At 44.0% G+C, this 23917-nt stretch overlaps 2 protein-coding genes across 4 annotated transcripts in view; one reads left to right on the top strand and one right to left on the bottom strand.

Annotated features, from left to right (window-relative positions):
- Window positions 1-3204, top strand: part of LOC144120292 (uncharacterized) — an 11696-nt gene extending 8492 nt beyond the window's left edge. Inside the window, exon 3 of the mRNA XM_077652684.1 lies at window positions 3155-3204. Within this exon, the coding sequence (XP_077508810.1) occupies window positions 3155-3204 (50 nt within the window). The remainder of the gene's footprint in view (window positions 1-3154) is intronic.
- On the bottom strand, window positions 2182-23917 carry LOC144122057 (3-beta-hydroxysteroid sulfotransferase-like). 3 transcript variants are annotated; one of them, XM_077655572.1, is made up of 2 exons: window positions 23806-23917; window positions 2182-4244 (listed from the first exon to the last, which is right to left on the bottom strand). In XM_077655572.1, the coding sequence occupies exon 2, from the start codon at window positions 4227-4229 to the stop codon at window positions 3270-3272; it is 960 nt and encodes a 319-aa protein (XP_077511698.1). In that variant the 5' UTR covers window positions 4230-4244; window positions 23806-23917; the 3' UTR covers window positions 2182-3269. The 3 variants fall into 3 exon arrangements, with proteins under 3 accessions (XP_077511698.1, XP_077511696.1, XP_077511697.1); XM_077655570.1 differs by lacking the exon at window positions 23806-23917 and adding an exon at window positions 11597-11749; XM_077655571.1 differs by lacking the exon at window positions 23806-23917 and adding an exon at window positions 11540-11687.

Here is a 23917-nt window from a genome sequence, read left to right as displayed (position 1 = left end):
GTACATCAAGGCTTCGCAGGACATAAAAGATGTGCTAAGGTTCGTGGTTTATGCTTCGCATTTAAGAAAAAGTCCTGTGCTTTAGTTGAGAATGCATATCACTTGTCGAGAAAATGCGATGTCGCTGCCACTCATCATTATATCTCAAACTATGGACGCGTTAGCCCCGATGCATATTCAGCTTGAATATTGAAGCGGGAAGAATTGCGTAGGAAGAGAAGTTTCGTTGGGTGGTCCCACTAACTGGCTCAAAGGTGTACGTGAGAGCAGATGCAGTTATAGCAGCTCATCCTTCGGCTTGTCTCAAAGAGGAAACGGTACGCGGAAGGCTTGGCGTGTTCCTTGCTGCACCACAGGTTTTCCTTATGTTTCTGGCTCCCTTTCATATACTGGCATGTGCTGTCAAACACTCATCGTCATCATCATCATCATCAGCCTGACTACGCCCACTGCTTGGCAAAGGCCTCTCCAATATCTCTCCAATTAACCCTGACCTTTGCCAGCTGCGCTCACCGTAAGCCCGCAAAACTTCTTAACCTCATCCGCCCCCCTAACATTCTGCCGCCCCTTGGTACGCTTGCCTTCTCTTGGAATAAACTCCGTTACCCTTAAGGACCAGCGGTTACCTTGCATTCGCATTACGTGCCCTGCCCAAGCGCATTTCTTTTTCTTGATCTCAACTAGGAGGTCACTAACCGGCGTTAGTTCCCTCACCCACTCTGCCTGCTTCTGTCTCTTAACGTTTCCTTGCTCAAAATCCATAGCACGAGCGGCTTGTCTTATTTAGCAGTCGATTCGTATTCCCCGCTTGCCGCGGCGGTCCTACCGAGGCTTCAAGCCTTTCTTCAAGATTTGGCCTAGCTAGTGTCCTCCACCGCAGTGCTTTTTTCCACGCTGAAATTCACCTGACTTGTTTCTAAGGAGCAGCGTACATCCGTGCGCATTTTTCATGGACGTGAAATTTTTTTTCATCCCTGCTCGTGAGTGCTGTGCCGTCCCTGGCGTTATTCATTGATTTTCTGCTCGCATATTCGCTCGCATATAAATGCTCAGTTCATATTGGAGGTGACTTTAATATCTTATTTAGCGCAGTAAAATGTCGCAGGTGCAGAGGGGCCAGGCTTTTTTTTTAATTTCTGATAATCGATGAAAAATATCAATTCATACGTAGTCCACATATATCCCGCAGCACGCGAAATTTCAGCTTTTAAACATGTTTATTCCGCGGATTTGGGTCGAGGAATTCAACTATTTCTTGCTTCAGCTCATGGCTGCGTAATAATTCAGTGAGCTTCGCGTGTCAGGTTATACGCACTACGTTAAGTGCGCAAGGTTATTTTACAAATTGTCCTCAGTACAAATCAGTAGTATATTCAATACAAGAAAAAACGTTCCTAACGGGAACCCGCCGCCATGGCTCAGTGGCGATAATTAAAGGGATTTGTTTTATCACCTGATGTGAATATAGGGATGATTTTTTCAATTTTCCAGTCTTCTGGAATATCTCCAGTGGTTAGAGACTGACGAAAGATAAGGCAGAGAATAATGCTTGAACGCTTAACAGAGTTTTTGAGTATTTCCGAACTGACATCATCGACAACGCCGGAAGTCGATATCTAGAGGTTCTTAATAAGATTTTCAATGCCGGTGACACTAATTTCTATGGGGCTCATGTATTGGTAATCTATATCACATAATGGTGGAATAGTGAAGTTTTCTTCCTGCGTGAACACTGAAGCAAAATAGTCGTTTAAAATATGCGGGCAAATTTCTTTACTGATTGCCGCACCAGAGTCATCAAAAAAGGAAATCAGAGGCGCAGTATCAGTAGGCGATATTTTTTTCCAGAATTTTTTGGGGTTGTGCGTCATGAGCGATTGAAACGTCATGAAAATGGTATTTAAACTTGGCTTTGCGGATGGCACTACAAAATTCTTTATCGGCGGTTTTGTGTTTCTGCCATAAAGCTGGTGTGCTAAGTCGTTTAGCAGCTTTGAAATGTCGCTATTTCTTGTTTTTCCAGTGCATGCAACATTCGGTTAAACCCTTTTTTAGACGAGGTCACGCGAAATGAATGTAGAGGAATATGAAGGTGCAATAATTCCTGCAAGCGGTGTTTAAACAAGAGCCAGTTGTCATCGATGGAACACTGAGCACACTCCGGAAGGTATGAGTCGCAAAAACGTTGCAAGCCGAGGATTATTGCGCTGAAGTCAGCACGGTTATAGTTAAAAAAACGTTTGTGCGTTAGTGCACGTGTGCATGGGGACATGGAAATCATGAAATGAAGTAGCAAATGGTCGCTAAATCCTTCATAATAGTAAATAGCGCTAAAACTGTTTGGGACTGTCGCGAAACGAGGTCGAGCGTGTTGTTCTCCCGGGTAGGCTTATCCACTAGTTGAACCTATGAGTAATCGAGAGTTAATGATTCTTCGACTCGTTCGAGGCGAAAGTTGAATTTTTCATAGCCTCGATGGCAGCTATATTTTCTGGACAGCTGCTGCGGTGGCTCAGTTTTTATGGTACTCATGTTCTGACCTGAAAGATTAGGGATCGATCCCTGCCGCGGTGGTCTCATTTCGATGAAGGCGAAATGTTAGAGGCCTGTGTACCGTGGGATATCATTGCACTTTAAAGAATCCCAGGTGGTCAAAAGTTTCCTTAGTCCTCCACTATGGCGTTCCTTATAATCTCTGTCGTTTCGGGAGGTTGACCACTAAAAACTCGTATTTTCACCACCGATGTAATTACAGGAGGCGGAGACGGGCAACTGATTATACAGATTCAATTAAAGTTCTCGAAAAAACTACTTAAGATACATGGGTAGACGCAACACAGAAGTAATATGTTCGCTCAAATTCAAGAAACACAGTTTAATTCTTCATGATATTGTAAAAAGCCATAACGGGGACAATTTTTTTACAGCGTATCAGATTATAAAAAAATACCTTGGAATCCCACTGGTAAAGCTCGAGAAATGATTGATTACATGAAAATGATTAGTCTCTTCGATACCACTTCTAAATGTACTAGGTTCTTGGAACTCTGCCGGCGCATCGTCGCATGAGCGCTTCCAAGCACCTAATAAAACCGTTACCTGGATGCCCTGCGCTTTTAGTATTGGCTAGCTCCCTCTTATTCATTAAATGCAGGAGCAGACTTCCCTCAGGAGCATAAGCCAACGTTCAGCATGACTAAGTAAAGGAATACATGCAGGAAAAGTGTCTCTTTAAAACGTTCCTCCTGCTTGCACTATATCCGCAGTATTTAGCACCCTTTGGAAGCTGCTTGCAGGGTCTCGGCTCTGATATCTGTCCACAGGTTCATGAAAGAAGATGATTTTTCTGCCTCACAGATCCTGGATTCCATTCGTCGTAGAAGTTCCGGCGTGAAGTATTCTTTCCAGCCACCAACCGTTGCGGTTCTTACAAACGCGTATCGGTTCTTGTCTCCTTCGTAACCTTCTTTGCAGGTAGGCTTCGTCCGCGAAACCAAGTCTTCCCAGTGAGGACTAGCATTTTCAGAAAGGTTGAGGACAACCACGCTTCGCATGTACTCCGGTTTAGATCGATCCAGCAGTTGTTCGAGCAGCTTGTCGTTCTCTTGTAATGCATTGCCGTATCTCTCCCCCAAGAACCGTGCCAACCTCAATATCCCCTCGAGAGTGTCCTTCTTTAGTTCCTCGTACGTAATGAAGAAGACATTAGGCTCTTCTCGCAGTGCGTACCCAGAGGCCACGTGTTCGAAGTAATCCCCGTAACCAAAGTTTCCGTTCACAAACACGTCCACAAACTCTTCGAAAGTCCCGTCCTGGAAGTCGAAATTACTAAGATTGCTCGCCATCTTGTAGAAGGAAACGCACACATCCCAGGGATTGCGGGCGACGTAGACGTACTTGCCTTCTTTGGTCAACATGTCTTTTGTCAATGGAAGGTGTGTTGTAAAGGTTCTCAAAGGCAGAGTCGATTTCCAGTCTTTAATATCCATGTACTCTAAAAACCGCCATTCCCTTGAAAGTTCTTCATGCGTCGTTACTGGTTCTCCCTCTCTCAGGATGAGCTGCGTAATATACTGCACCCAGTGAGTTCCACTTTTTGGAAAGTTGGACTGCACAACGTCTCCTTTTCTCGCCTGGAACTTGAGGTTTTCCCGCAGGATTTCTGGGTTTATGCTTAAACACCTTGGTACCCCATCTATAATTTGGTACTTGGGCTTCCGACGCTGCATGCTTTAGAGGTGTCTCTGAAAATATAAAGCAAACAGGAGAAATATGTTATTCCAAAGCATGTGGCAGCTGTAGCATATTGAAAGAAAACACGTCTGAGATAATCAAAAACAGGTTTGAGAGAATGTAATACACGCCTTGGTCTCAAACTGCAAAAATCTTATATCGCAATGGCATTCTTGTGAATGCAAAAACTTAGATTGTAGATAATCAGCTAGAATTACATTTATGTACTTGTGCTTAGCCGCAGAAGCAGTGCTGGTTTCTTGAAAGAACACTTTGGTATATTGTTCAGTTGTAACCCTGATCACCTGCTGTTTGTTCTTTTCTTTATTTATTAAATACGTAGTGTGCCCACATTGAGGAATTATTATAGGGTGTAAATATACAATAGAGAGTATACAAAAAACATAGTATACCTTTTCAACAGCAGGCGATACAATAGAGTAAACTTTCACGGGACCCGTAGAATTTATAACCAAAAAAAGATGCATAACAAAGAAATGAACATGGGCGGAAAAAGAACCATGAAGACGAATGAAGCACATTTGGAAATACGCCAGTTGTTTATAAATGCAGTCAGTTAATAAATCAGCTAGAAATACCTCAAAGCGCACTAGGGAACAGAGAACAGTTAATACAGCAATCAATTTTACAGGAGGTTGTGCAAAGCAGTAGGAAACGATATGGAGCGACCGTAAAGGTTAACGGAGGAACTGTTTTTCAGTCAAGTATTGCTCACCGGGAAAAATATTTTCGAACAATTTTTGGCGCAATTATATTTAGACACCTGGAACTGATGAACCGGAATAGATTAGATTTTGGGAAATCTACAGTCTCTTTATTTTTCATACTGAGAGAACACCGGATTGAAGTCACCCTTCAGTCTAGCGGGTTATTATTTTCATAAATTTCGTAATAACACATCAATCACTTGCTTGGCATAGCACATGAATTTTTCCAGCAATACCATTTATATTCGAATACAAGACAAAGTAGAGGACCTAAAATGAAGTCCTGCGGAGCACCAAAAGCTATACAGAGTTGTTGAACTAGTATTATCATAATTTTCTCCGAACCAAACAAGCTGAGTGTCATTATGCGTCGAAAATAGATTATCTTTTCCAGAATGATAGAGAAGTTCAGGTTTTATACTAGCGAAGCAGCACTGTTCAGAGTTAAAACGTATAGCATTTAGGTTAGTAAATGAACTTTTAGGACTTTTAGGATTACACGTTCGGAATGTGCCAGATGAGAGCGGGAACCGGCTTGCTTGCGGAAGCGGTGCTAACTTCTCATCTCTCAAGAAGAGGGCATCTTGACTTCTTTTTCCCATTTTAAGGTGAATACTTTAATAAGCACTTTTCCTCCTCATCCACATCCTTCTTGTCTTCCTCCTCCTCCTCTTCCTCTTTCTTTCAGCACTCATGTGGTGGCATGTTTTAAAGAAATTCTCAGCAACTCGAAGGAAAAGCGAATAACATCTGTTCCTCCAAGCAGGTCGATACTTGCTAGTACTCATGCTGAGTCGAGCCGTAGAAGCGATGTGTGGTCGCGCAGTGCCGTGCGCATGCACATGCTAACTTCTCCAGATAAATCCTTGATTCCGGCACCATTCTCGCCACCAAGTTGGCATGAGAGGCTTAGATCGCACAGGCACAAATGCTATGATTCAGAATTTATGCTTTTTTTAGGTTCCTTAGCGCAGGTGTGTCTGTTACTTGCGGTAACCGTGCTCTGGCAACTCTCTCGAGGAATCAAGCCCTAGTCGTAAGCAGGATTACCTATGGCCCCCCATATCAAGAAATTAGAATCGTTGATAGAAGGGTTATTGGTACCATCACGAGGACAGCCTTTAAAACTGCCCTAAAAATCTCACCAACGACGTCAACGGAAAGTCTTTTGGCACTCGGAGTACACAACCCCTTCGACGAGCTCAGGGAGGCTCTTCTGGAGGGTCAAAAAAACCGCCTAACTACAGCACAAGCTGGTAGAGATATTCTTACGCGACTGGGACAATGGCAGGCACCACAAAATAGTTAGAGCAAGTCCCAAATTCTGAGACTTGCAAGAGAGAAGATCTACGTAAACCTGATACCCAGACACATGCACCGCGAGCGGCACAAAGGTAGGAGGGGAGCCAGAGTCAAACCACTGGCAAAAAAACTACCAAAACACGCGGAGCAGTATACGTGGACACCGATACCTATGCCGAGTTAGGCAAGTTCGCGATTGCTGTGGTCGACAACAAGAAGAGGCCAATAATTAGTGTTTCAATCAATGTCAAGGACCCTGCAGAAGCAGAATCACTCGCCATAGCCATCACTCGCCATCAGAGCTCAAGACCGACAAGGCAAGTCATCGCACGTCGTGACGGACTCGCAACAAGCCTGCATTGACTACCTTGCTGGAAAACCTCACCGAAGGGCGAGCATACTATTAAGTACACTCTCAAACTCGCACAGAACAGGTACAGCTGGTCACGAAGGCCTAGCCGGAAACCAGGTAGAGAATGATCTAGCCCGAGCTCTCACATACCGTGTGGATCACCATCCCTACCGCACTCCTCTTCTAGGACCGTATGGTGGCAGACTAGAACACCTGAACCTAGAAAGACGACATTTCTCACCTCCACACAAACTGTCCTCCTCAAATTCCATTGACTGGAGGAGAGTAAAAACAAACACATATCCAAGTCTCCGCATTTTAAACAAGATCAGACCCACACAATACCCACGTTACTGCCCTTTTTGCGGAGCAAGCCCCACTCTCTACCATACACCTCCGGAGTGCCAGGAAAAACCAGAGAAAAGATTAATAGGGCCACACCCGGCACACGAGCAGTGGGAGGAAGCCCTCAATAGCGACAACCAGAACCAGCAATCCTGAATAATCCAGCTAGTTCGCATGTGAGCTACGCCAGTGGAGTCCTTGACCGCCCGGTTCCTGCGAATTAATCACCTAAATAAAAGTTTTCTCTCTCTCTCTCTCTTTCTCGCGAGGAATCAATGCAGTGGCCCCATGGCAATGCGGTAGCTGTGGGCACTCACGAAGTATATGCAGCGGGACCAAACTACTGAAGCTGTCCCGGAAACCAACCGAACTTCATTATAAGGATAAATAAATGCGATGACATCAGAGTGGTACCGAGAGAGAATACTGATTGCGGGCGGCGTTCAGTTTCGAAGTACCTTATGCTGCCGCTTTGAAAAGAAACGTAGTAGGTCTAGCAAAGTTAGAATAAAGGAGGAACACACACCGCTTTGCTGACTACTGTATTAAGAACCTCGTTGCTGTAGCTAACTCACACCTGTACCGGTGTGCCTAGAGTGCTGTCAGTGGACGTCTTGATGCACGTTTATTTTATGCTTTTTGATGCTGATCCCAAGTATTATCTGTAGCCCTCTATTGCACGGGCTGTTTTACTGATTACTTTCTTTTCGCCCCTTCTTTAATGTCTATCCCCTCTTTGGTGCCACAGCCGGAGAGTGACGCTGCTTGCTGGATATCGACCCCGACGTCATACAAGCCAGCTACCTGAGATCAAGGAACAAAACTTCGAGCTGAGAATGTAATCGTTAATAAATTTTGTAGGCTACGTTCCTCCTTTCTTTTCTTTTGCCCCTTCATCACTTGAAGCGGCTGTCTCTCATGTTAGGGATGATATCCAGGCAGCAGTGTAACCCGCCGGCTTCGTTATCATAGAGGACCTGTTGTGTGTGCAGTTTTTTTAGGTTACGTTAGTTAAAAGAGAAAAGGACGCAAACCACACTAGAAAACATTAAAGGTGGACGTAACCGCTGGCAGAGACGTAACTAATGGAAAGCAAATCAAGGCATGCAAAAGAAGGAAACAAGCTCTATATTTGCAAAGCACTCGGAAGGCGCTAATATTGAGTGCTCTCAAAGCCTAGCGGAGTGCGTGAACAGTGTTGTTCTCAGATATAGAACCTTCCTTCTGCATGCCTAACACCATCGCAGGGGTCATCTGTCACTGGCTAGGAGTGGTCATTGAAAGAAGGTTGTCAAAAAGCTTTGAGTTGTAGAACTATAACGGTTGCAGTCTTACTTGTCCTTTTTGGTTACACTTCTGTAATGACATTTACCGCCATTTTTATTTCTTCAACAGTACCATCGTCCCGTTCTCTTGCAGCTAAAGCGCCTAGATACATCTTTTTAGTGAGGCTGTATCGATCTTGGCTGCGAAGTTTTTATACAATTAGGGAATGGTCATCAGCTTGAGCGTTGAATGTTTTGCTATAGCGTAGTATCCATAACAAAGCAGTTAATTCGTTTATTCATTGATTCTAAAAATTCCAGCCCTTTGCGAGAAAGCCCACTTCTTTTGAAATCAGAATACAAAGCACGAAAATATATATTTTCTTTTCAAGAATATGATGTAGGGACGTTCTATGCAGTAAAGAATAATTGCCAAAATTAAAACAGAAGCCCTTAATTTTGGCTGCTTTTTTTCTGCACCAGTTTCGAAGTCCTCAACGTCTTTTACTATTTTGTAGTAACTTTTGATTTTTTTCCCGGTGGTTGTCGGTGTTAATGAGTGCCAAAGTAGACGAATTTGCCATGCACCACAGCTTTCGCGTTTCCTTTTTTTTTCGCGCCATACTGCGAATTTCAGGCACGACCAATAGATATGAAACGATGGACGCCATCATCAGAGAAATAGTTTAAAGTGAGACATTTCCTCTCTTTCATCACTCGAAATATTGTTCGTAGTTTCAGAAAACCTAACAAGCAGGCAGTTGACCACCGTCTGCTTCCACTACATACACGCCTTTCACATCTCAGGTTGCTCTCAGCTGATTATGACTACGATTTTTGGTCTGAAATTATTCATTGCGTTGTATACGTTGACATTCTAACTCCAGGAACTGCAAAAAAAGTGTTTAACTGAGGTTAAAGGTTTGTATTGGCCACCCAACTAAAGCTGATTCCTGCCAGCATAGAATTAACGTGCATGAAGTAGTGTGTCGGATATCGTTGATGCAGCGCCTCTTTGAGAAACGCGTAGACAGAAACAGAGCCGGATTGGCATCCTGTTGAAAGACGCGTGAAAGAAGACGCGAGATGGAAATGGCGTCTTTTATTTCTGATGTTGTGCTATGTCTGAATGGACGTCACATATCTTATCCTCCTCATCATCAGCATGACTACGCCCTCTGCAAGACATAGCCCTTCTACCATATCTCTCCAATTAACCCCACCCTGAGCCAAAAGCTGCCACCTTACACTCGGAAAATTCTTAATGTTATCATTTCGCCGAACTTTCTGCCGCCCCCTGATACGCTTGTTCTCTCTTAGAATCCAGTCCATTACTTTAACCAACTATGGTCCATGAGAGTTGCAGCAATCGCGGACTGCGCTATTGTTTTTACCACCAAGGCTTCTTTCAGGTGCGCCGCCACCGTGAAAAAGACGGCAGTTTTTGCATTTCGCCTTCACAGACATTTGACCATCACGGCCTACATTAGAATTTGCCTCCTTGGGCTCAGCAGCCGGACGCGATAGCCACGAAGTTACCGCAGCGGGTTCTTTCATTTCACAATGTTCGGCAGGCAACCTAAATATGTGCTTATTCACTAATGTCGTACATTCACTAAAAACTTACACAATAATGTGAAAAGGAGCATTAAAATATGGGTGAGGCCTAAAATGGGATTAATTTTGCATAGAAGGATACACTGAGAACCATGGACTGTTTTGGGCACTGTTGTTTTTAATACTCCATACTGCTTTAGGTTAAAGCGCTGAGCCGGGTTGATTGTAATGAATGACATGCGCTTCAGTGCAAATACGGAGGATCATGATAGTGCTTTGACTCACGCAGGGTGGCGGCATTGCTAGAAACTAGCAATCTCCATGCAGTGTTAGCAGCTCCATTTGAAGCCAGTAAGAAACGGCGTCTAACAAAGAGAAGTTTTGTGTCTTTCTACACATCAAACGATGAAATCTCGTGCCGCATACTTTAAAGAAAGTATAAACACCTAAGTTTTGGGTGCGTGTTTTCTTGTTTATATTTATGCATACGGTGTTATTATACACGGGTTACCACCTGGTATTCTCGTTCGACCGCAAAATAATTTATTAACGCATTTCTTTCGCGTTCTCTTTCGGTTCCAGTTTAAATAGGCGAATGAGAATTGTGACGTCAACGTGTACTGACAGATGACATGAGACATGAAAAAACAGCAACATAATCGCTGCTTCCTAATTATTTGTCATTCCGGATTTTGAGGAAGGCTGGCTTCAGCGGTGCAGTGAATTAAAACGATGATGCAGAGATTTTATGAACGTTTTTCTGCGCCTCACGTGACACAAAAGCACTCTTTGACGTCACAGCCATCTTTCGGTTGTTGAAACCAAAACCGAAACAGCATGACAGAAAAAAACTCAATTATAAATTATTTAATGGTCCTAGGCGAAAATCACACGGTGATTCATGCGTAGTAGTGGCTTTCGCATCGTTGTAGAGACGAAAACATGCCACCAGAATCAGGTGTCTATACAAATTCAAGTGCGTTGTGAATCGCATAGGATACTTTTAAAATGCTTGAAATCACTAACTAGCAGAGACAATAAAGCATTATAGCGCTTCTGTTGGAACGCTATGTTTCGCGGCGCACTATCAGCAAGAAATGAAACACGAACAAGACAACTGAACCACGAACAGCAAAATGCGAAACTCTGAGCCAGGGGAAGCGCAATGCCAGCTACGGTTATTCTAAATTCGAAGGCGCGAAGACTTTTTTTGAGAGGTGTTATTCAACCTCGCTTGTATTATATCTCAAAGAGTTAATATGGTCCTGTTTTTGTATTTCCACCTCAATTTGCTTGTTCACGTTCCATTCCTTGCTGATGGCACCTGGAAACTGAGCTTGGAGCTCCTAAAAAACGGTTTTGGACTCATAATGTGTTAACTTCTAGCACTGTACGGTTGGTTTCAGGCATGCAGGAAAACGATCTCCCGTCTTTTGTTGAGCTCGATGATATGGTGAAAGAGAAGGCCTTAACACGTTACTTAGTCACAAATTCTATTATTAACTGCAATAACCCGTGTGACCGAAGAGAAGCAATGGCAAAAGGTGCGACGTCTTTTACGGCCACAGCGAATCTGAAAAATTTGTGATTGGGCATCAGCCGGCTGCCGACGGTGGCATTGTTGCTCCGCAAGTAGTTTATGATCCTCTCAAAACTGTAGTAAAGTAGCAATAATTTCAAACCCCACCACCAAATCTGAGCAGCGCTGACGTGGTCCCATCATGCATGGATTGAGAAAAAAGCAAAATACACTCTACCCAAGAAACATCCAGTCTGTTTGCGCGTCTTTCAACCGTGAAGAAATCAGCGGTCACCTGTGTGTTTCCGTGGAGCAACTCCTCGGGAGGTTCTCTCGCTTTCTGTCGGAGCTTTGGCGTACTGCCGACGATGTGATGCCCTTATATTGGGTTCAGGTATGCTCACTGGCCGTAATTATTGGCAGATGTGCCGGGCTCTCAATTAGGGTCTGAACGTTTGTCATGTGTCTTCTGATGCTTTCATTATCCGTATCACACCTGACACTTGAACTTTGAACTATGGCAAAAGACCTACCTGCACTGAGAAAACATCTCCGATTGCTTTTTTTCCCATATCAGTACTTGGAATGTGAACTGTACCTGGCGGCAGATTCTGTTTGCTCTGTATTGTCTACCTTTCTGCTGTTATTGCTTTCAGATCTAGATAATTCTGCCGCACAAACAAGGTGAAGAAACGACTGGAAGATTGTCTACTTTCGCAGAACGTTACTGCCAATTCTACGAAAAACGCCTCTTAATTTTTATGCGATATACGCTGATGACCAGGAGCCGCTAATAGGATACATCGTACGCAATACAGCCACAGCCAGAAAAAATGTAAAAGTAACTTGATTGTGTTTGATCCCGGGCCATACTCGTACGCGCAGTAATAAGTGATACGACAAGTTTTCAGCATGAGCTCGAAATTGTTAACTACAAAAAACTAAATATTCGCAGAAATTTTGCATGAAGCTGGAAGAGATTAATCTAAAAAGCCGACACAGATCAATTGGGAACCAATCCAAAACAGCGCTTGATAAAGCCTGCCCAGAATGAACACAGGTGACGTCAATAGCAAGGAGGCTTTGGCAGGTTCTTATCCTGTATTGGCATTGGCCATTAGCACTTTAAACATGACATCATCCTCACATGTAACTCAGGCAACAGGTAGACCCACTTTGTGAACTTTGTGGAGAAAGTTTTGCAGTATTTTATATATTACTTTCGTGCATAAAGCGGGAGAACTTGAGAAAAGGCGTTTCGTAGTATCTGCTAACAAAACCTGCGTTCCCACCCGTACTTGTTCTTAGCAGAAAACTAAATAGAAGAAAACGCAATCGCGAGTTTCTATGTTGCTAACTGAAGAAAACAGAAAAATTGCCGCATTTCAATAGCTTGTAGATAGTTAGGCCAACAGTCACATTTTTTCTTACCTTGTGCTAGAAGTATGATAGCCTTAGATGCTCATGTGGTTCTATCCGTGATAAGTGATGCTTATTTTCTTATGCCTTCCAGACCCACAAGTACATTGAGCAAGAAAGAAAGGCTAATACTAGCCAAAGATTTGCAATATCCCCTTAACAAGTTGAAAACAAAATTTTGGTTTTTATGCAAGATATAAAGTTGAACAACACTAAAAATACTGGTTGTCAGTGAAGGACACAGCTAAATGAAGGGTACGAAGACATACAAAAAAGTCACCACAATACACAAGCGAAATAAGTAATCTTTCAAATGTATCCGCACTTTCTCGTTAAGTAATTAGCGGTTAGGTGGGCAAGTGATTCGTTCAGAGGATCATGGGAATGGGTGGCTGAACGAGCGAAGAAAGATGAATTGAAGGTTATTTTCGGGAAAGGGAGCATAGAACAGAATCTTATGAAGTGCCTTGATATGCGCAAAGGATATTTGAGCGACAAGAAATGCGGCCTTGCCTTATATTTATACTGATATTAGTAACGACTTTTCAGCAGTGTCCAACGATTCACGGAAATGCTTTGTTTTATTTGTGTTTTGCTGGAATTTATGCTGTATATTAGATTAATTAGCCATCCAGCCGCATTGAGAGTGGCCTGTAAGAACAGCTTAAGTTATTTTGACATGGTCACCGAACATAAAACGCGTTACTGTTTGAAACGATCAATAGTTACACAAGCCTCCTTGCGGAGATAATTTCAGTAATTTCGTAGTTCATGTGCTTCTTAGCGTTCTTGATGCTTTGGCACAAATGGCTGAAATGGGCGTAAACCGCGAGAGGCAATGCCTGAGATGAACTCCTGGGCCTATTAGGTGCATCAATTAGGTGGCTCAATGCCCACTCTCCTTACCTGTTATAAAGGTGAATCCACATGTCTTGTCCTTAAGGGTGAGCTTGAAAAACCTGCACTTCGACACTTCGATGAGGTTCTTAATAATCACGTACAGCAGTAATTATGCATTTATGCATTGCACGAAAGTAACTTTGAAGTGGAAGCATGATCACTACTGTCGGCGAGTGTTCGTTTGTTTGTGCACTACAATATGAAAATATCACCGAATAGCGTAATATGCGTTTAAATGGCTCCTGGCACATCGATAACATCAGTTAGGAAACGTTGGCATGCAATAACTCTCCACTGAGGCTGACCAGATTATACGTAAAAAAATTAAGAATAAATGATAAAACAATAGCGTTAAGAAGCCAAAACGCAGGTCGGTTAGTTTACTAATGCGCTGAGCGGTCAAAAGCTTAAGAAAGATTTAAGCATGCAGATAGACTTAAGGTTTTTATTGATAGTAGCTCGAAGGAGATTTATTAATTAAAAGGCATCTGTACCAGAAGAAAAGCACTTTCAAACTATATGATGCTGGCAAAAAAAATTGTCGTGATCAGGGTTACCCTTTACATTAGACAATATATAATGTGTTGGAGTTGTTGATAACAAATGCGTGTTTTAGAAATTGGTATAACGCTTTCAGATAAGACTTCATTATCATATTTAAATATCAGAAGAAGAGCAGCGATCTTGGAACGACTTCTAGTTGTCCGTTTCACAATGACTGGTCGAAAATAAAGCATTCAGTATAGCTGCAAACGCGGAGTTATTTCCTACCTTCGAATCAATGTTCTGCATAACGGAAATAAACGACATTTTACGGTGTGTGTTAACTTTCGCAACACCATGTGTAGTTTTTGAATAATTGCCCTGTAAACCAATAGTCAGGCCTGGTGGCAATGAGGACGGTGTAAAGATTCTCCTGGGCAAAAGGAAATGTAAAGAAAGCCTTGAAGGGTGACTAACAATTTTCGTCTGCAAGAGGACTTTCATGGTGATTGTAGAAGGATACAAGATTTTAGAGGAGACTTGAAAAAATGATCTGCCAAAACTGTTTTTTTTTTATTTTCAGATAGAAAGAAGAATCACACGCAAAGTATTTGTCTTTCGCCACTTTCAATGAAAGAAGTAGATATTTAGAACACATTTTATATTACCCACGGGAACGATGCAAAATCAAGGTTTTTGCTGCATTGTATGACCATGTCTTATCATTTCAATGTGCCCGAAGTAATTAAGTCAATGGGTTGTTTGAGCTGCCATTACCTCTAATGGTTACCGACACGCACCTTTTAGGCAGTATATAAATGTTTAATTTATTTGTGCATTTTATTTGGGAAATTCTGCAGTCTTGGAAGACCTAGCATGTGGGAGCATACAGATACGAATTTTAACATAGCATTGCTTACAGAAGCATACTTGTAACGTGAACTTGGTTTAAGAGAAACAGGGACTAAAAAATGAAAACCACAACGGCTTATCAAGAGCGCTAAAACACATCAACAGAAGAAAGTTATGATAGGATTATACATTCGTAGCAAAGGCTTAGGAAAAAACTTAAAACACGGTAGAAAGTTTAATATGGACCTGCGCTTGGGCAAAATAATCACCATTACCTGCATCACAAAGAAACCTCAAGTGCACATCAACATTAAAACACAGTCGTTAAAGCACAATCAAAATTTTTAGAAGAAAAAACAGTTGAAGGCAGATATTCCACTCGCTTATTGTTTGTGGAAAAAATTAAGTCTTGAAAAAATTTGCGCTCGGCATATAGGAGCAAATTGTACACGTGACGATGCCTGGATGAACTCGATGAAAACTGCATAATATAAGTGTTTGAGGTAAGATTTTGGCGCTTCGTGTAAATGACAAATAACACTTCAGTCGCGCAATTTTTCTTCTGAATTCAAGAGTTGGGATGTTATTATCTGCGACGACCTTGGAAATTGAATGCGTAGCCCCATATTTATGAAATATAAAACAAACTGCGCGTCTTTGAACAATTTCCAGCATACTCGAGTTTTGGTAAATGAATGCTTTGTAGGCTTAAAGTTTTAATTCCGAGGGTGCCTGCTTTCACTTGTGTTGCAGAAAGCCAAGCTCGCGTGTAGCCGAAGCGCAAGCGTTTTTACTATGTGTAGGCCATGAAAAGGTGTTAGTAAGTGCAATTCCCAGGTATTTAAATTCGTTAACTTCCTTTACAGGGTTGCCATTAACTTGGTATGAAAAGAGATAGGGACGTTTTTTCTTTGTGACACGAAGTATCGAGGTTTTTCGGAGCTTAACGTCAAACCCGACATCGGACACCATGCATTAATTTTTGTCAAAGTGGTCAGTAACTGTTTTGGTCATTTTCGCAAGTTATATGCTTCTAAAGAAGGCAATCATATGCAAACAGGCGGACTTTAACATCAGCATGGATTTCAGTAGTTTTGTCATTAACTAATAGTAATAAAAAAATAGGCCCTTAAACGCTTCCCTGGGGAACTACCGATGAAATTGGTAACGTATTGGAAGAAAACCTTTTTATGTCGACAAACTGGGTGCCATTTGAAAGATACGCGTTTATCCAATTTATTATGAATGAAGGAACACCGCAATTTTCAATTTTAGTCGAAAGCTAACTATGAGGGACACCATGAAAGGCCTTCCTAAAGTCGAGGAAAATGAGGTTTGTCTTGCCAGATAATCAAGAATTTTAGCGACATCATGAACTGCTGTTACAAGTTGAGTGCACGTTGATAATCCTTGTCGAAATCCATGCTGGAAAGGAGACAACAAGTTAATACTTTCAAGAAAATTTTTCAGGAAACGTGCAGTGATGTGTACTAATAACTTGCCGTATGTAGAGGTTAAAGATATAGGCCGGTAGGTTTCCATCAAAAAACTGTCATTTTTCTTGTGAACGGCTATAACACGAGCAACACGCCAGTCATCCCGTACAACAGCAGTACATAAAGACAAGCGAAAAATGCCCAGTGATATTGGGCACAGGTTCGGCATAGCGGCGAAGGAAGGAATTTGGAATGTTAGCAGGGCGTTCAGCAGGTTTTTCTTATTACCAGACTTATTACCAGACTTATTACCAGCGTGAAAACACCTTCAAACGTTATAAGGTCTGTCACAGGAATTGATGGTAACGACATGTTGGCTGTGTCATCCCTTTGGTAGTGCACACAATGAAAGTAATTGTTCATATCATCAGCAATTTTGAGGAGAGCTGTAATGAGCTCGCCATTTTTTAAAACTTTTTCTATGTCCGCACTTCTGCTGCCAAGGTAACGCCAGATTCTATCTGGGCTAGTTTTCATGAAATTTGGCAGCGTTGATGAGAAACACTTATTTCGGACGAATAATAACTCAATCGAGAGCTGGGCTTGAAGTTCCTGAATTTCACCAGGATTTTCAATTTTCGCTTTTTCGCAGGCTTCACCATTTTTTCGAGTTATCCAAGAATTTCTTCTCTTAAGTTTTATTTGCCGTCAGCCATAATGTCATTCGGTCAGTGTTTGGCAAATTGTACGCCAATTTCTAAAGCTCGTCCAGATTTGATTGGTGAAATTAGCACGGGCAAAATATTTTACAGTTCTTATCTGCGCTTTTTTTGTAGACAGTCAGCAAGCCAACACGAGAAAAAAAAGCAAGCTTACAATCGAATACGCCACCTTCTATGCAAATTCAAATTCAGAAATTTCAGTGCTGACAAACACCAAGTTCAAAATCGAGCAATTGTCTTCAGTGACACGGGTGTTCTCACGTGCAACCTGCTGTAGGTCGCATGTAGTCGTAACATCAATTAGAGGGCTGTCAAGTAAGTGGAACTCTGGCTTCTTATTCCAGCTAACGGATCGAAGATTAAAATCACCCGCCATAATTATCTTCCGGTGTTTAAGTCCACACATGTAATCGTACACCGATGCAAGGAACTGCGCAGAAGCTGTATGTGGACGATAAACGGCACACACCCGAATGGCATGGCCCCAAAAGCCTACCCTCAAGAACAGGCTTTCACGACCTTCAATTTGCGGCAGTACTCCTGCAGCCAATGTATTCTCCAAAATTATAGCAACTCCATCCCCACTGGTTAGGCGATGACATCAAAAAATTTGATAAGAGGGGGTATTAAGGATTTATCGCTAATATCATCATTTAGCCAGGTTTAGTTATGATGGTTTTATGCGGGTCATATTTTAAAAGAAGTAACTCAACTTCTTCAGATTTATTTTCCAGGCTCCTAGCATTAAAGTTTATTACACTCAGCTGTTTATCAATGAAGCATGCGCCCCGTGAAGGCAATAAGTTTATTTAAAAGGTGACCACTTACCTTTTTGAGATCGAGCGACCAATAAAAGCGAGAATTTGTTGTCAAAGAATTCATGGTGTTTTCATGTCCCAGCAGTAAATATAGGTTTGTTGCAATCTCTGATTTCTTCAAACGTGGAACAGCCCAAGTGCAAGAAATTATAATAGGGCACCTACAGATGTCTGGGGCCACGGAAACCAGAATAGGGGTGGGCAGTTCCCGACGCGCAGTTCTTCGTTTAGTTGAAAATGAACCAACTAGCCCGCAAGATCGTTCTGCTACCACGTATGTGTCTAAAGCCTGCTTTGTGGCAGGCGCCCCACTTGTCGACCTGGTTGTGGCCAGCCTGCCAGGTGTACACGCCTGCAGGTCTTCGCCTAAGTGAAGGCCTTCAAGGCAAATGCATTCAGAGTAAAGGCCTTTAGGTCAAATATCTTTGTGGTAAAAGCCTTTAGGTACAACGCCATTAGCCCGTGAACACTTTAAGTTCCCACCGTTACCAGCCCTAATGCACGATATTCCGTGCTTTGCCATGCGAAACTGTCCGCTTTTTTTTTTCTTAGAGTCCCGCAAGAGGTAGTTAACACTCTTAGGAAAAAAATTGCATTTGTTTTCTTTTTTCCCGTAGAATCATTGAGGTCATCGTTTCGATATTGCAGCGGGAAATAATATATTTACAGTTATTTACACAAGCGAAAGGAACAGCTGCGAGCTGCCTCTAGAACACAGCCAGAACTTTGCTGTCGTCTTCGTCTCCTTCCACTCGTTCAATCGCTCATTGTCGTCGTCGTCTTTGCCTACCAGCTTCGCTGTCGATGTCGCCGATTTTCTTATAGAAGACGTCATTCATCACCATGGCGACCCTCGTCAACTGCTCAGTGACCGCGGTCGTTATTTTCTGTCCGGAGTCAGTAATGACATTCTTTGTTCGTGTCCACGCAGCACCAGCTCTCGACAGCTTACTATCCACAAGCCAACGTGCTTACGGAAAGGTTCAACCGCACGCTCACCGAAATGCTAGCAATGTAGGTCTCGCCAGACCCCCGAGATTGTGACGAAGCCTTGCCTTATGCCTGTGCTACACGGGCACGTTCGAATGACATCTGTGTCGAATGGCATTCGAGACTTGGAATGGCATTCGGACTCGACGGACTTCCGCGGCGCTACACGGCACTTTCCAAACGCATTTGAAATTTCCTCCGCTCGTTTTCAGTGTATGATGACGACGACGGCGGTGGTCACACTAGTGCGACAACGACACTGTCACGGTCAACAGCAGCATATATGATTGTAGTGGGACGAGTTTTTGAGGCCAACGACACCGACGAATCCGAACGGCGGACGGTCAGCCTTCATGACCTCGGCAGGACGGCGGCTGAGCGAAAACACGCTGATGAGGCTACGGTGTGAATATATTCGCCCTTCTACCTTATACATATTGTTAACAAGCGGAACTAACGGGTATATTTCACATGTGCACACTCGAACCCTCACCAGCTATAAGCGCTTGCCAAATTAATTTTAATCGATGGCGACTCCCGTCCCTTCCACGGCGACTAGGCCTAGTGAGTCCGCAGGGTTACGTCTGTGAATTCTGCGGTTGTGAAAAGCGAATTCACAAGTTTCAGCGAATCCAAATAATCAACAAGTGTAGTTTAGAAATCAGTGCCCAGAAATCAACTATTGCTCACATCGTAGGGCCCGCATACGATGAACGGAAAGCGCCGGTGTGACCCGGACCGCCGAGCACTGCTTTACGGACAGCAGCAGTCGTCGCCGTTGCTATTTTGTGGATAAGAAGTTTTGCCGTTTCGATTACAGCGAATGGTTACCAATCATACTTCTGAATAAAGCAGTTTAACATAAACTACTGATCGTGTAGGAGGAAGTCGGGACAATTAGCGACAAGCGCCGGTCGTAGGCGATGTCAGCAGCCCGGCTGTCAAGTGTTTCTCAGGCGAGCGATCGTATCGGCGCTTCCTCCCACCGATTGTCGCACTGCGGTAACAAGCACGGGTGCAACCTATACAAAAGTGATTAGCTTATTTAATAGAATTAAAGCGCAGAATGCGTTTTATGTCATGAAAACGAGCGCTAGCTATTCGTAGGCAGCGATGTAAACAACAGTATGAGTGCAGCCGTCGTCATCGGCGCACTGCTGGAGAAATTTCACGCTCATGCGGTAAATGTTCATTCGTGTACTATTACCTTCAAGCACTTACGTAGACAGAACACGAGCTATTTGCTAAACAAAGAGCAGGAAAAAGCAAGCAGCGGGTATCAAGATGAGCAGCCACAGAGCCGAACGCAGTCGCGCGGCTGTGGGCGGGGCGAAGCGATGGCGGCGGCAACGCCTATTGGGCGGTTCGGGCTGTGTTCGCGTTTCGAAGGCATTCTACAATCCGGAATGTCTCCGCGGAGCTCCGTCGACTCGAATGGCGTCCGAACCGAATGCCGTCGAAAAATTTCGTCTAGCAGCGTAAGTTCAGCAGTCGAGCCGAGTGACATTCAGTTGGAAGGCATTCGAGGCGCCCGTGTAGCACGGGTATTATGTGACGTTTGCGTATAACTCTTCACGGCTTGACACAAATGGCTATTCCCCTTTCTACCTTTTGTTTGGTAGGCACCTCACTTTGCCTTTGGACACACTCATGCGCCTTCTTCAGTCTCCACCACTGCTTACGCGCGAGACGCCACCACCCAGGCAACGCTGGCGCACCCAATAGGCCGTATTCGGCTCTATGCCTCTCAAGCTTCCCAGAAGTCTGCCTACGACCGCTGTCACCGGGCAGTCGAATATAACCAAGAAGCACTCGTCCTTCTTGGACGCCGTCTCACAGCATCGGTCTCTCCGAGAAGCTTCCTTCCCACTACCATGGCCCTTACCGTGTGGTGCGCAGGTGTCACCGACGTGAACTACGAAATTGCTCCCCTTCCATCGTCGCCATCGTCCTCTGGCCCCAACACCGACATCGTCCACGCCTGCCGCCTTAAACCCTATCGCGACGCCCATACGTCGCCACTCTAACGCTGAGACGGAGTTTCAACAGCGGGGAGTCCTAAAGAGGGCAGACAATGACGACAATGAGCGATTAAACGAGTGGAAGGAAACGAAGACGACGACAATGTTCTGCCTGTATTCTCGGTGCCGCTCACAGCTGTTCCTTTCGCTTGCGTAAATAACTGTAAATATATTCTTTCCCGCAACAATATCTTTTAGTGACTTATGAAAGGTTTTCTCCAATAAAACTTCAGACGCGAGTGGCAGCCAGAAAAAGAAAAAGAAAGAAAATAGGTCAATTATTTCCGGAAAGCCTGAATTCCACACATGCGCTCTCGAAGCGAGGTCTGCGTAGCGTGTAAATATTCTAGCCCTCGTTGCTTCTGTCCTGAGAGATGGCATTTCCCTCAGGTTGGCCGTGTTCTGCCCTGCTAGAGCTATTGCATTGGCGCCGATGTGATCGCTGTTGCTCCTTTCGAGGATCATTGCTGGCTGTGGAGGTCAGCCTGGCAGACATGACGACAAGATGGTCTGGGACAATCACGTCTGTTCGCGGTGCACAGTTGAGCGGCGACCACTTAGCTGAGTCTTGTGGCGAGCAGACGATATCTTATGATCGGGCACCGACGTCCAGCCTGAATTGATTTTCACGCGGACTATCGCGTGAGGTGACGGTTCAGTCAGGCTAGACGTCGGCGCGGCGTCAATTCCCGGCGAAGTAACGATGGCGGCGGCGTCATCAGAAATGTCCCTTTCCTGCGTTGCAGGAAGGACCGATACGACCCCGCCTCGCTGACAAGCTATTTCGTTTGGGCCCAAAAGTTAGCGCTGGACGACGCCACCGGTAAGCAAGGACTCCCCTCTTTTCTGAGAACGCCGGCGGCGGCAAGTGGTGGGAGCCGTGTTTTTCCTACGCGCCACAGCGACCTCAAGACAAGGACCTTCCTAGAAGAGGGCGCACTTCCTTCAAGTCGACCATGGTCAGCAACCAGATCAAGTCTACACGGGTATAGCGTTGCTCAGTGGGCGGGTCCCGTAGACTGCGCGAGCGTCTCGCTTAGTCGAAAGTCCTTAATGAACTACATTTCCTCGCCTACGGATTTGGGGATACCGGACTCTATTTAAGCAGCCGGACGGGATATGTGCAGTGCATACGTATTTCTAGTCTTTCTCATGCGCTTGATCGAAACTCCCGTAATATGCAAAATAAGCTCCTTTTCAACTCCTCTCCTCTAAGCCCGTCTCTCCTCGTCACCGCCCAGCAGCAGCCTTTAGAGCCAGGACCCTGGTACTGCATGCGGCCCTGCTGAGGTGACCCAAGTGAACTATAACCAACCCACATAATAGCCTTCATTGATTACGAGAAAGCATTCGACTCACTAGAAACCTCACCAGTCATACAGGCATTGTGAAATCAGGGTGTAGAGAAGCCCCAAGTCAAAACACTGGAATATATACATACAGCAACCGCGCATGCTACCATATTCCTCCATAAAGTACGCAATAAAATTCCAATAAATAAGAGCGTAAGGTAAGGAGACACGATCTCACCAATGCTATTCGCCGCCTGTTTAAACGAGGTATTCCGAGGCCTGAATTGGAAACAGTTGAGAATAAGAGTTAATGGAGAATACCTAAAAAAATCAGCGATTCGCTGATGACATTGCCTTGCTGAGTCACTCAGGAGGTGAACTGCAAATCATGATCAATGAGTTAGATAGGAAAAGTAGAACGGTGGGTTTAAAATTAACGTCCAGAAAACCAAAGTAACATTCAACAGTCTAGCAAGGAAAAAGCAGTTCACAATTGGCAGCGAGGTGCTGCAAGTCGTAAAACAATTCGTCTGCTTTAGGCAGGTAGTGACAGCTGGTCGAGATCATGAAAGGGAAATAGATAGAAGGGATAAGAAGGGGGTGCAGCGCACATAGCAGGTTTTCTCAGATCATGAATGGCAGTTTGCAAATATCCCTCAAGGGAAAAGTGCACAACATATGTACCTTACCGGTGCTCACCTACGGGGTAGAAACATGGAGGCTAACGAAAAGGGTTCAGGTTATGTTAAGAGCAACGCAGCGAGCCATTGAAAGAAAAATGAGAGGTGTCACTTTAAAAGACTGAAAGCGGGCAGAGTGGGCGAGGGAACAAACGCGATTTAATGACATTCTAGACGAAATCAAGAGATAGAAATGGGCTTGGGCTGATTTTGTAATGCGAAGGCAAGATAACCGCTGGATTTTGAGAGCAACGGAGTGGATTCCAAGAGAAGGCAAGCGTAGCAGGAGGCGGCAGAAGATTAGGTGGGCGGATAAGATTAAGGAGTTTGCAGGCATAGTGTGGCCGCAGCTGGCAAAGAACAGGGTGAATTGGAGAGGCATAGGAAAGGCACTTGCCCTGCAGTGGGTGTAGTCAGGCTTATGGTGATGATGATGAAGCTAAAACCCATTATTCGCATATGTGCCCCTTATGACATTTTTTTCACAGCGTTAGTAGCGCAATTATGAGAGGTGCTGGACGCGAAAACAAATTTGTACACTTCGCACGTGTAATCTTCTGTAGTCGGAGACGAATTAAGTATGCTTTGAGGGCCTGCTTACATTCATATCCGCAGGGTTGTCTTCTTTCACGCTTAGAATATAGTTTGTGGTATATAGCTTTTTGTAAGCTGTACAGATGACGGATTACCACAAAAACTACAATCGCTTGTCGAATGATTTCTCTTAATTATTACAAGAACAGATGCGTCCACAGAGAAGAGGCAACAACAGGCGCGGCATTTTTTCGTACAGCGCGTAAGCTAAGTTGCCCGAAGGTGGCACCATGGCGCAGGGCATGAAAAGAAAAAAAACTGTGAAAAGAAAAAAACTGCACACAAAACAGCACTCACCTGTGTTTTTCTGAGGGAAAAGTTATCGGAATATTTTCTCCCGCTTTCGGAGCTTGCGAAACAGCCGAAGTGATGGCGCTATATAGGGTCAGACTCTACACACTCGCACTTC

Source organism: Amblyomma americanum, chromosome 2 (assembly GCF_052857255.1).
Source record: "Amblyomma americanum isolate KBUSLIRL-KWMA chromosome 2, ASM5285725v1, whole genome shotgun sequence".
Taxonomy (NCBI): Eukaryota; Metazoa; Arthropoda; class Arachnida; order Ixodida; family Ixodidae; genus Amblyomma; species Amblyomma americanum.
Note: the sequence above shows the minus strand (reverse complement) of the source record. Positions and strands in the feature narration are given on the sequence as shown.